Source organism: Pararge aegeria, chromosome 2 (genome assembly GCF_905163445.1).
Source record: "Pararge aegeria chromosome 2, ilParAegt1.1, whole genome shotgun sequence".
Lineage (NCBI taxonomy): Eukaryota > Metazoa > Arthropoda > Insecta > Lepidoptera > Nymphalidae > Pararge > Pararge aegeria.
In genome coordinates this window covers 15,547,631-15,562,127 of record NC_053181.1, presented here as the reverse complement: position 1 = coordinate 15,562,127, position 14,497 = coordinate 15,547,631, and the positions used below count along the sequence as shown (strand labels likewise).

Sequence of the window (14,497 nt, the reverse complement as noted above, 5' to 3'; positions counted from 1 at the left end):
TCTCTTACCAAGTGGGAAAAGGATGCATGATCGGAAACCACAAGATGTCTCAATTCCACGAGGCGAACGCTGTGCGGTCCTACCAGATATACATTTTTTAGAAGTGCATTCTTTATTTTAAAATAAGTTAACAAGTATGTTTAAGATTAAGTAATAATGTTTCATGGATAGAGATAGTTATATTATAATGGACTTTCGAAAGGTTTTTACTTACCTACATTAAATTACTTTAGTTTTCTGAGAATGTTCAGCAGATTATGAATGTGAGATTATGAATGTTTTAACTTCTAAATGTTCCAAAGCATCGACTTTCACAGCTCTGTGCTGAATTGTGCATCTCCTATTTAGTTGTTCGATACTTTATATCAATCGATACTTGTATGACTAGAAAAAGGTCTTACGACTATCGCTATAAGTAGTTTTATTTTGGGACCCGTAAAATATAATAATAAAACAAAACGTAAAAAATATCGATATCATAGTATTCTAAGCGTTGGTAGTATGTAAAAAAACATTTGGGTCTTTGGGCACTGCCGATAGATGTAAAAACTAAGTAGGTAACTTGTGAATTGTATCGTCGAGCTATTAGATTATTATTTTTAGTATATTTACAAGTATTTAAGATTAAGTTTAAATTGGTCACTAAAACTTCTTTACAAACTAAAAACAATTAGCTAACATGTATACGGAAAATACATATATACACATATCTATGTACACCATATTCATATAGCTCATGGAAAGCGCTCGGTGACGATGATTTTTGCTCACCCAGAAAGTGCTCAACGTGCCTAAAGAAGTTTTCACTTTAAAAATAAAAATAAAAAATCGCCGTGTTCGTCTCTATTCGTGTTCAGTGCTCTTCACGTTGATGTCTCTGTCGGCGCCGCTGGCTGCGCCTGCGCGTGCACGGCCCCCGCACCTTTCCCGCTGAGCCTTAATTGCTTCATCTCGTATACGACCGACTTACATTATACCTACCCATATTATTATGCTGTACATTATCATAGGTACAGCTGTTTAGTGTAACTTTGTTTTAGAATAATCACCCAGTTATTTTTTTTGATTACTCGAGAATTTAAGAACTCTATTAGTCTTAAGAATTATTTTTTTAGGAAAATAATTGTCGCTACCTAAAGAAGTCCTTGAAAGTGAATATAGACGTCCTATTAATTGAATAAAAGAGATCCATGGAAGTACCTATATGGCATGGGAAGAATGGATTACACCCGGTATTCTAGGAAAACTCTACCTTCCACGAAATAATAAGAAAAATATAATATTAATAAACATTCAAGGAAGTAATGTTTTTATCACGATTTTAAATTTTTACGACAAAAAATCCTTTTAAATTCATCATAGAGTTTACTATTTTAATTCTCAAAATTTGGTTTTTACTTTATAAATTGCTGTTGTGAGTCGACCTTCTTTGCCTATATTTACGTTATATTGATATCAAACATACACGTTATCAATGACGTTTTCTCGCGTAAAAGCCTCCAATGTACGGGCGGCCTTGATAGTACACACAATTACCACTAGTCGGCGCCACGGCCCTCGCTGCCGCGTTCCACAACGCGATTGACGTTCGCAGAAAAACAATCACACGTGCATTATCACAATCGCTATTTGACACTGATAGATTCAGCTAACTAGTGAACACTGCACCTTTTCGAGTTCGGAGAGAGCTAGTGCTGCATCCACCCAACTGGTGCGTATGTAGAGATCAGCACTGTGGCGCGCCTCGGCGGCAATGGGGCTCTCTTGGGCAGCCGCTATCCGAGGATTCGAAGGAGCCTCGGAATCGGGAGCCACCATGATCTCGGGGCCAGTCTTGTCACCAGTATCCTCATGAAGACGGCCGGAATCCGTCTGGCGGCGCACGCTGTCATATCACTCGCCGCCACATAACCACACACTTGTACACCGGAATTCTTCACTCTGTTTATCACAGACCGTACGAAACACGAAATGTTACCGAGTTTCGATTATCTATAACGTGATAGCGTGTCGACACTGGCGCGACCCGAACAACACTGAATCAAACGCTAGCTAGATACATGTACTGAATGTTTGTAGAGCCGCCATCATGATTCAACCGATTATGTTGCCGCTCTGGGGATACGAAGTCGCCCGAACTACGCCGGATACAGTCGAAGCTCCGGCTTTTTGGACCACACACGTTATGTGTCTGTCTCCCTCTAATTCTGAGAGGAGGGGATGTGACGCAAAAATAAAAGCATTGAATGAATCTTACGAGTTACGAACAGTAACGTAATAAAAGCTTTGCTGTGATGTCTTCAGTCTTCATTATGTAAAATCTAATCACTACTATCAATATATAAATATAATCTATTGATTAATAATTATCAAGTTTTAGAAAATGAAGTTTATAGAGCTGATATAGTCTCAACAGCCGAACTAAAGTCAATATGAATATATGAATAAAAGAATGTTATTTTGTTCCCAGTTTTTTAAAATATTATTACATAACCGCACAGCTATTTCCACAAATTGAGAATGTTTGCCAGATAAACATTCCCTCTGTACACAGATAATAAAGGCGGATCAAACATTCGGACGTACCTACCATATCATTTTGTTTACAAAGTTTTCTTAGTAAAAAGTGAAGCAAACGCGCCCCCGGCCGGGCGACGGACGGACCCTTTGATGTTACCGACATAAAACGCCGCCGGCGGTGATTTAACTAATGAATTTATTTAGCGGGCGTGCCGGGAGAGTGCCGCCAAGTCCACCCGCCTCACCATACGAAACTACAAATCTATCGCGGTCCAACTATATGTTACTTCATTATCGGATTGTTCATCAAAAAACTGACTAAGTGCGAGTTGGACGTGCGCACGAAGGGTTCTGCACCAAGGTTTATTTGTTGTAGTCATAATTGATGGAACACGCAGATTACCCATCTAATGGTAAAAAGAAAACTATCGCCAAAGAACCGAACAACATTTCGCGGGGCATGCAGCAAACACGTCCTTTAAAATGCTTCCCTGTCACTCGACCGAAGCTTAGAAATGCTGATTGGAGGTACTTCCCCGAATAAGGTCTGTCAAAAATTTCGTCTTCGTCTCTACCACTACTATTTAGACAAAAATCGTTTTATAGTATTAATAACTTAATTTATAAATTCTCTAAGTTATTATTAATAAGTTGCATAAGATATAGCTCAACAACAGACAGACGCACGGATTTATAGACGGACAGTGAAGGCTGAAAGTCCTATTGGCACATTGCGGGTACAGAACCCTATAAATGGTCCTTCGTGCAACGAAAAGTTTATCTTGTGACGTGTACGCCACATCAGACGATCGATCAAAATTAATGACAGCTTACAAAATAATTCATGTTTTATTTTTCACCGTGATAAATATACAATACAGATTTAACAAATCCATTACAACACCTAAGATTTGAGTCGTTTAAAATTTTAAACGAAAACACACCTTACAATAAATAATGATTAATTCTATTCAAGCTATTACAATGACGTTACAGGCTAAGATTTAAACCTTAAAGAACTATTTGTATACTTTACTCAAATCCTCCATAAATAAACTCAAAACCCCTAATAACCTTCGACCGAGTGTGAGCTTACAATTTTTAGTGTTAATTCCACCATAAATGTTATGTAAAGTGATATAAGCAATCCATTCTATTTGAAAGGCGGACATAAAATTTTGAACACTCCAATTTTATTGTTATGCCACTAGTCTGTTACTATCGTATTCATTTACAACTCTACCCTAAAAATTTATTGTAATACTTTGTATCGAAACTCGCCTTAAAATTCTTACTTCTTATCATGCTCCAATATTTACTTGTTTGATGTTTTGTTTGACTTTGAATACTTTTTCTACATGTGAGTTTCTACTGATAGTCAATTTTCAAAATTCAACCGTCATTGAAATGTTTCAATGGCGGTTCTCTGGTTTAATAAAATTCTATGCTCAGTCTCGAGAACTTACTTAAATTACTAAAAATATTGAAACGAGCAAATCCTGTTTAAGAAAAATAAATATATTTAGTGTATCCCGGATTTAGTTCAAATTTGTATTAGGATAAAGTTTTGCTGCATGTGAAAAACGCGATTTTACACAAAGGAAAACATATACTATTTACTATATATAATGTACTACCACAATGCACACATCGCCATCTAGCCTCAAAGTAAGCGTAGCTTGTGGTACTAAGATATCTGATGAATATTTTTATGAATAATATGCATAAATACTTCTACTTTACATAACATTCATAAACACCGAAAAACATTCCTGTTCATCACACTAACATTTTCCAGTTGTGGAATTGAACCCACGGCCCCACCCACTTAGCAATCCAAAGCACATACTAGTAACAATAGCACATAGCAAACTGATTAAGATAAAGTCTTGAACTAAATGGCTTCATGATTTTCTTTATGTAAATAATTGCATATCATCATATGCATCTCTACAATTATATGAACGTCACAATTTTTATAAGTTAACAGGTAACTACTTTAAAAATTTAAAAATTTTATCGAATCTACTTTAAAAATGGTTGCAACTTATATTATTTTTTACTATCAGATTTCCACACTGTAATTGAATACAAAAGTAAAATATGCGTAGATACAAGTAAATGAATTGCTGAACCTTAGTGGAGATAAGCTTTTAAACCAAAAATCGAATCTTATTATATCAAAATGAGTTTTATAAACACGCAATATTAATGACTTCATTTCGTGCCGGTCATAAAAAAGCAATTACAGGTACAAATAACACATGCCTCATTAATACCCAGTGATCGCGAGACGCGTCGTTAAGTACATATCAATGGCATTTAAAATTATTCTTTCCACCTATCGAGTACCCATTAAGATGTCAAATTGACAAATGTGCCAACGCGCAGCAAAGTGCCGACACAGACGCCCTCTGAATCTACGATAATAATGATTGCGCAATTTAAGACTCCGTAGTACTGACAATAATTCATTTAAACTTAAAGACAACGAAACAATTTGGAGCCGACTGGTCGAAAAATGTATTTTTATAAAACACAATCCAATTTAATCTCTCTTGATGACTGCTGGAGTTAATTTTGCTACATTTCAATATTTTCTAGTAGGCACTCTTTATTTATTTATTAAAGGAACCTTAAGACCCCAACGATCTTAAGGTTGGGGTCTTAAGGTGCTGGAATGGTGACCCCGCACCGGAAAACGCAGCTCAGGTCGGCCCCTAATGAGGTTGACAGATGACATCAGGCGAGTAGCTGGGAGCCGCTGGAGGCAAGCGGCCCAGGACCTTGTATTGTGGAACTCCCTAAAAATACCTATGTCCAGCAGTGGACGTCAATTGCTTGAGGTGATGATGATGAATAAAGGAATACGAACAGCTTGTTCACAATATATAGTAATCAGTGTGACTAGCCACTTTAAGGTGTGCACAGCATTTACTACAAAATGACCGATATTAACACTACAAATTATAATAAAAATACAAAAAATTAAACAAAAGTAATATTACATAAGAAAAACTAATAAAAAAAACATAAGAAAACAAAAAATTATAACTCTTTACTGGCATTTACAGTTCAAACCAAATTACGGTTAGGTCCCACCGGATTAGAGAAAATGGATGAAATAATTATCAAGAAAGTATTAAGATTACAATCCTCCCAATCCGAATTAGGTCCTTTAGTTATTCAAGTCAATACAAGAAGTTTTTTTTCCTCTCTTTTTTCTGTTATATTGCTAAATTCGTCCCTTCGTCCAGCATTTGAGAATGCAATCATTTTCATACTCTCGACATAATAGTCCGAATGGTATCCGATTACAGGGACAATTTGGATCTGAAGGTTCTGTAATTCGAATAAAGGGATTAATTTCTCACCTATACATGACGACAAGATGATTCCACGATAACCTTCCGGGAATTTTTGGATGCGTAAATGTATCTTTTTTAAATAATACGTAATTCTTATTGAATCAGATTTACTCTTAGCCATGAATACAACGAGATCTATCCCGTGATATTAGGCACCGCAAATATACTATAATGACAACTTTATTGCTGCAACCGCATTGCTCTAAAGTACTATAGAATAAGAACTATTTTACAATAATATACTGGAGATTACCTGAAATGGTTTATGGTGTCTTCGGGGTGGTTTACCTTGGACATTTTGACACTTCGGGCGAAAACGCAGCGGGACGCCTCTCTATACATCTTCTAGGAACGTCGCGTGGGATACGATTAAGACCACAATGTTAAACATTTCAATTATGAACAGTATACGGGATTCCAATGTACTGAATATAGTTGAGGAAAGGCAAAGAGTAGTCTACATGCTGTTATCAATTATCCTACGAAACCTAGCAAGTTCTATTTAGTATTCAATTGCTTAATAGCTGACGACTTTGTTACATACCCAAATATATCTTACTCTATAGAGATTTATTTAAAACATCATTAGTAGATAATAAGCTTATTTATTAATTGGTTTATTAACAACCTCAGTGGCCCATGCACGAGAGTCGGTATTTATATTATGAATCAGTCCCATTATTATATACTTAACTTTAAAAGTCTTTACATTAAAAAAAAATTTGAAGTTTACTAACTTCAAATTTTTTTTTTCGACCCACAAATTTGATTATAAATAAAAAAAACAGAAAAAATTATGCTAATGAAATAGGCGATGAATATTTCTGCTGTTTGTTGGTTTCATTTTTGACAGAAGCTGTTGCTGCAGAAGTTCATGGACGACAGTCATCGCTTAACTTAAGATGCCTGCTTGCTCGTTTGCCCCCTATTAACTAACAATAAAACTGTAACATCTTAAATTCTTGCATATTGAAGATAATTTTTAAAAAGTTTTGGGGCATTCTATAACCAATACTGAAGCCAAAACTGTATTTTGTCTGTCCGTGTATCATGGCCGAATGTCACGCAGAAAGAATTCAAGGTACTGAATGAATTCAAGGGTTCAAATAGTCGGTGATTAAAGCTGCAAGAGCAAGAACAAATTTATTATTCGCCCACACCTAAGTTGTTTGTTTAAATATGTTGATATACTATCTGTACTTAATATCATTGGTTTGTATATTTGGCCCTTGCAGTACGATAGAAAAAACTGTGCGTATGGTATCTGATATATATTGAGGTAGGTGTAGACTATCTAGCAGTACGCTGCGTCCCGTAATTTTCGCGGGCGAAGCCGCAGGCCACATCTAGTATCAAATAAGTCTATAGTTATTTGATGGCACAGCCAGTTAAATACCAACATTTAGGTTAAAAAATTTAAATAAAACTTCCTGCAAAAGCCATTTTTAATCACAATTAATAAAGGTACTCTTCAAATTAAAGATTTTTGTTATAAAATAGTTAAATAGGGTAAATAAGGTTTTTTTTGTTGGTACAATTTGCATCTATAAAATATTTTTAATATGAAGCTTTTTCTATCTCTTTAAAAACGTAAATTGTGTTTTTCTGTTTGATTGTAACCTATAAAATGTAGAACTGATCCTAAAGAAGGCATTTACTTACTTTCTCCAGATATGGGACCTGCGAAATTTTTAATCTCACCGAAACCCCATGCAGACGAAAGTCGCGGGCATTCGCTGTTAAGTTTTACATGTAATCATTCAGTACATTATAGCCAAAGACCAAATACCAATCGTTGTCTGTCTTTCAGAATTAATATTATAAATGCGAAAGTGAGTGTGTTTGTTTGTTCTTCCTTCTTTAACGCCCTAACTAAGGAACTAATTAACTTGATTTTTGCCATAAAGTTAGTTGAAAGGACCCGGAAAAACATAAAATTCTCGTTTTTTACAGGAACATTCGTATTTTACACCAAATAATAAGCAATACAACGACTAAATCAACACAGGTAAAACCGCGAGGCGCAGCTAATCTTATACTTATAATAAAACTGTAACTGTAAGATTTCTGTATATTTAATATATTTTGAAAATTTTGACCGGGGGATGCTTTATAATCGATACTGAGTCCAAAACTGATTTTTATTTAATTTTTGTCTGTCTGTCTGTCTGTCTGTCTGTCTGTCTGTCTGGGCATCACGTGAAACTACTGAACGGATTTAAATAAAATTTGGTATAGTGGTAGCTGATATCCCGGGTCAACATATAGGATACTTTTTATCCCGAAGAACAAGTTTCCTCCGGGAAATGGGATGAAAATTTTTATAAATTTTACTTCATATCTCCGTTAAATTTGCACCGATTTTAATAATCCTTTTTTTATTAGACAGTGTGTACTACCAAACATGTATTGTCTAGCTTTAATGAAGAACTGATGAATATTGTCGGAGATCAAGGGTATAATTCTTCACAGATAACAGCAAGTCGCAAGGCATATGGGACAGCGATCGAATGCATACCATCCTACTATTAAAAATGCGAAAGTTTATGAGAATAAATGTATGGATGGATGGATGGACGGATGTTTGTTACGGTTTAACGCCACAACGAATGAACCGATTTGGCTAAAATTTGGCAGAGATACCTACAATATAGTCTGGAACAGCACATAGGCTTATTTTTATCCCGGAAAAGCAAACAGCTACTGCAGGATAGCATCGCTATTTTTTCCGCATTTTTCTTTCAAAATCCGCGCAACGGAGTTTTAGATTGACGTGGTATTTTGGATAGGTATAATTAAATATTATAAAGCTTTTAAATTTTGTTTGGTTGAACGCGCTTATCTCAGAAAATGCTGTTTCGATTATTATTTTATTTTTAGATTGGTAGTAACAATAATGACTATATTACATCACGCTACGACCAATGCCTACTATCATTTGCAAAAAATATCATTTTTTAGATGTAGTAAGTATATCGGAATTGTCGGAATTGTTGTTTCTTTAAATTATGCTATAAAACAGTCTGCGACAACATACGACTATTTTTTAAGTCGACTCATTCGCGGACGAAGTCGCGCGGGTCCGCTAGTCAGTAATAAAACATCTTTAGGAGTTAATTCATCTGTATGCCAATAAAGTTTAGCGCTCACAAAAACAATCGCGTGTCCAAATACTTTATGTATTCAGCCCGAATTCAGTATTTTGTGATTCCGGTCAGCGGCCAGAGGCTGCTTAGTAAATTGGTGGAGTCCAAGACTGGCGAGACGTTGACTTTGACGAATTTATAGCGCTTCATCGATCCGTACACATGACAGCTAGTAGGTAACACTTAAGGAATTAGGAACATTAGTCCGTATCCATTGCTTACTACCGTGATTAGCTTTGATACCTATGTAAAATATGTTTAGAAAAAAATAATAAAAATAAATATCTGCTTAGTAAATTAGTGGAGTCCTAGACTGGCGAGATGTCGACTTTGAAGAATTTATAGCGCTTCATCGATCCGTAGATACTGCAGCCAGTAGGTAACACTTAAGAAATTAGGAATATTAGTACGTATCCATGGCTTACTACCGTGATTAGCTTTGATAGTTATGTAAACTATATTTAGAAAAAACATTGTATCTACATTTTTTAAAACAGAGCTGATTTGTGCTGTCTGTCTGTCCCGTGTCTATATATGCCTAAATCTCTAAAATTTGGATTTTGATGCAGTTTTTTTGAATAAATAGCGATTTAAGAGGCAGCTTTGTATGAATAATACATGCATAATATAGTGGAGAAAAGTGATAATTTTAGAGGTTTCTTATGTGACGTGGTAAATAGACAAACTTTTTGCGCTTACATTACAAACGCTGGCTAAACTCTACACGATACATCAAATAAATGTACTACAGTATTTTACACCTTAAAAAGGTCTACGAATAAGCCCGCGATGGTATATGTTTATCCCCGACGGGTTATCCTTAACATATTTACACAGTAACCATTTTATTTTTTTACACTTTCCATAAAACTGAGTTATTTACAGAACTATATATTTTAAACAATACTTACAGTAATATTTCATACCAAATTTCGAAAAACAAATTCAAATTACATACATTGCTTCCGGGCGTAGCCGGGGCTGGTCGCTGGTATATTATATACAGGTTGGAGAAAATTTTTATTTACTTAATTTTAAAACATTTTTAATTTTTATTCTATTTTATAATACACATGACCCAGCAGCTTACACTTCGCCTTCGGACTTTTCTGAGTTATGGGCGTTTCAAGCAATGAAAATATCAGTTGCTATAAGGGTGAAGGTAAACATCATGAGGAAATCTGCATGCCAGGTCATTCTTCGTTTCAGGTCTGCCAATCGGCTTTTGGCCAGCGTGGTGTACTATGGCCCAAGCAATGCTTATTCTGAGAGGGGATGCCCTAAATATGATAATGATGATGATGCATGACATTAGAAATATTATGTATATTTTCTTTTGTTTAAATTTACAAGTATACGATGATATGTGCGTGTGTGTGAGAATGTGTGTGTACGTACGAGCTGCCATCTTGATTTTTTTGCATACTAATTATGCCACGGTCAAAAAAAAAACGGAGCATTATAATATCTTGTGGAACAGAGGAGTAAAAAATATACATAAAGACTATTTCATAGAAATTCACCGTATTTAAGTAAATTTCATGTAAAATTATCATAGTTTAAAAATGTTTACTCAATCTATCATTTAGGTACTTTTCGATTTTAGCAGACACAAATAAACGGATGCTGCATTTTTTATATCCAAATTTACAAAAATAAAAAGGAATTTCTAGTTGCCTGGCATAATGTATATAAAACCAATAGAACCAAACGACTTTAATGGATAAATAAATGTTGACTCAAGAATACGTAACCAGACACGTAATTTGATGCTGGAAGTAAATTGGGTCATTACTTTCCCTTCCAAGTCCCGAAGACCACGTAAAGCCGTTATTATAAAATAACTCTTATCTTATTTCAATGTTTTCAATCCATATGGTAAGTAATTAAGAGTTGAGATGAAAATTAAGGTAAATATACAAAACTCAGGAATATCCAAGTACATTATAAATAATTGTCTGCTTGGTTTAGCGTTTAGTATTTTCTATTAAAGCTTTCGCGACCTTTTTAAGGCCATCGGTCCATCGGGCTGGAGGTCATCCTACGGCGGTCAACACACAAGTAAAGCTAACTCCACGATACAATTATTTCTACGATTTCATCGTCCCATTTCTATGAGATGAGACGAGTAAATGGGCATACTTAATTTCGTGGCACGCATTCTAGCCCTTCTGAAGAGTGAACACGTCTTCCCGTGCGGCTATTGTTTCTGCACAGACATAGCCTATCCAATGTCACTTCAGCTTACTAATCCTTTGGCATATTTGGTTCTCCTACGAAGGATTTTCCTTTCGATTTTCGATTTTACGATTCACACATCTTATGGAGTTTCAATAGGTCAATAAATATCACGATTCGCACTCACGTGATAGTGTCTAAGAAATTTCTAAATGTTTGAATACGAAATAGACGATAGTTAATGTCTTATTGTGAAAGCTATGTTAACAATATCACATCATTGGAATTTGAACATCCCATCATTGGAACATCCCAACTGTGGTTATCCCTTAAAAACACCTATATCCTTTGGGCATACATTGATAACCGCTACTAACAGTTATTGATGTCATCACCATCATCATAATTATCAACTCAGGGTCTCCTCTTAGAGTGGGAAAGGTTTGGGCCGTACTTCACCTCGTGCGGATAAGAAATCTTCACACTAATTTGGGAACATGCAGGCACAGGTATGGGATCGAACTCTTACCATCCGAAGGGGAGTCTGAAGCTCTAAACACTAGGCTAAGGTACTAGGTGTGCACTAGGTGTGCCAACTCAACCGGCTCAAGTGCGGTGATTTGACCGCACTTGAGCCGGATGAGTTGGCACACCCCGATACCATTCGAGCCGGTCAATATTCTAGAATTCTGCAATACTCTCTCTTCTTTACTTAATAATAAAGAAGAGAGAGTATTGCAGTATTGCAAGCACGCGTTAGCAAAGTTTATCTAATATTAATAAATATTTAGCTCTGTGTCCCACGGACAGGCGCAAGAACACACAATCATTCTATAATGTTCCATAATATACGATTATCTGAAAGCGAGTGACAGTATTTAAATGAACGGGCCAGATACCTTATAAAGTCGATATCAGATTTCGATAAACACTCGTAAAATAGCGCAAAACACTGAACAGTGGAAACAATAAAGTGTTTAAACATAGTAGGTACCTATGTAGGTTATGAAACAAAATACAGCTTGTAGACACAGTCAAAGCATTTGCACTAAAACGTGGATATAATTAGAGAATGTCTTGGCTATATTTTGACTACAGGAGCTCAACTTATATTTGAATATTTAATTTATTTATACTCTTTATTTGTACTCCACAACAAGAAATTAAGGAATGTAGACTATACAAATAGTAGGATACAAAAGTCGTCCTTATCGCTAATTGGCGATCTCTGCCAGGCAACCTTAAAATTAGGAAAACTAAAAACTATACTGGTCAAATCTGTTCCGGAATCAGCTATATAAAGTTTTGAATTCAATTACCAGAAATATGAATTTAAAAGGTATTACAGTTGGCAATATGCATGGTGCATTATAAACAGCTACTCAATTCCACACCTCGTACGAATCTGATAAACCTTGTAGATATCGTAGGTGTAATATTAATGAATTTGCAGCAATAAAATATTTGATACGGAAATTCCAGCGCGTTAACAATTTTACGATGATTGCTTTGAGATGATTTATGCATAAACAATGATTAGAATGATTGTCTTACATTAAAGACAATATTTTAGTAATCATGATCACTATTGTATTATCCTATATAGCTACATTCTAGGATTAATATAAGATTTATACATTTAAAACATTTAATGCATAGTTCATAAATAAATTAAACTTTTGTTATATCAATATTAATATTGTTAAAAATAATTGCTAGTTTTAATAAAAATATTTACATTCGCTGATATGTTCAATCGAAAACTGAGGTTAACCTGAAATAACTTAAAAAAAATTACCATAATCACACCCACGTGTGGATGTATTAGAAAAAATATGGCGCGTAACGAAAAATGTGACGCGTAACCGAAAAATGTGACGGTAATTTTTTTTCCAACGCCGATAAAGAAGTTTCACTTCAATAAACAATATTAAGCCTTTAGCTTCTCAAAAGATTAGAAAGTGAAATATTGTTGATTTGTAACTTTTCATTGAAAAAAAATAGAAATGTCGGTTTAAATATTACCGCAGGAGCAAAACTACAATCAACTTTAAATGCACGCGCCCGTTCGTTTCTCGAATCGTTTGCCGTGGCCCGAAATAAAATCAACTAAATAAATTATAATTTAGCTTTAATAGCCCGCGTGGTGGGTGGTCGGAGCGGGACACCTAATTGGATAAATTGCTCAGTTAGAGATACGATAAGCGGAATTAAACAAATTGTTGCTTTACTTTCATTGTATAACCGTCTGCCGAGCGTAAATTGCGGAGTGATATCTTCCACGTCATCTAAACCTATAGATAGCTTAACATGACCGGTTTTTGGGATTACTTCATGGGCGACCTTGTTTTATATACCCACAGAATAGTTAATAATCATTTATTACATTAGTCTGGCTATACTTATGATAAGTATACGTCGGCGTCAGGCCAGAGGGGAAGAACGGTAGAAAGGTACACTTTCAGGATTTGTTGATTGCTTATGATATTGGGTTGCTGCTTGCATAAGCTGTTACTACTTCCAGACTCCCTTATTTAGTATGAAGGTATAACCTACTTGTATTTATAATTCACTCTCCCCATTGACAACATATATAATAATATAAGCGAATCCAAAATAATTAATATCAATCTATAACACCATCCAACAAAATATTTATTTCTATTAAGGTCCAAAATGATATATTAGTTAATAATTATGGAGGAGGCCGCAGATGGATACCCAATCAACTATAATGCATGTTTATTATTTGTATTTTTTTTTTTACTAATTTTATGTTTAATTACATTACATAACATACATTTACGGGATTAAATGGCTTATTTTTTTTTATTTATTTAAGTTCCAAAATTAATATATACTTCATAATACTTATTAATAGGTTTAAGCTAATGTTATATTGGTTAAAGATTGACCTGTTCCTTAACCTGTTCCTCTCATGCGACATCGAGCTTATGTCATTGGATCGTACAAAAAAATTAAGGAGACCGTAACGTACCTAAATTATGTAATCTAGCGAAAAAACCACGTCAATCAATCATTAATCGAGATAAACTTTTTCGCTCTGCAGCGCTTGATGGAAAATATAAAAAAAATATTATATAACTTAGCAAGTCATCTTTCATTTGCTACCGTATTAGCCATCGATTACGAAGTATGATCGCCTGGTGTCGCTCTGGGTGGTCCGATTGACGTCTCTATACGCTGCCCTGACTGAACGCGCATCTAAATGTCCTTATAATTCACTACTATATGCTATGAACAGATGTGACCATCATTTAGGTA

General features: G+C 35.1%; 1 protein-coding gene across 1 annotated transcript in view; it reads right to left on the bottom strand.

The window, feature by feature from the left end:
• Positions 1–2,057, bottom strand: part of LOC120629437 (protein patched) — a 35,190-nt gene extending 33,133 nt beyond the window's left edge. Inside the window, exon 1 of the mRNA XM_039898383.1 lies at positions 1,669–2,057. Within this exon, the coding sequence (XP_039754317.1) occupies positions 1,669–1,818 (150 nt within the window). The 5' untranslated portion in view covers positions 1,819–2,057. The remainder of the gene's footprint in view (positions 1–1,668) is intronic.
• Positions 2,058–14,497: the final 12,440 nt, after the last annotated feature.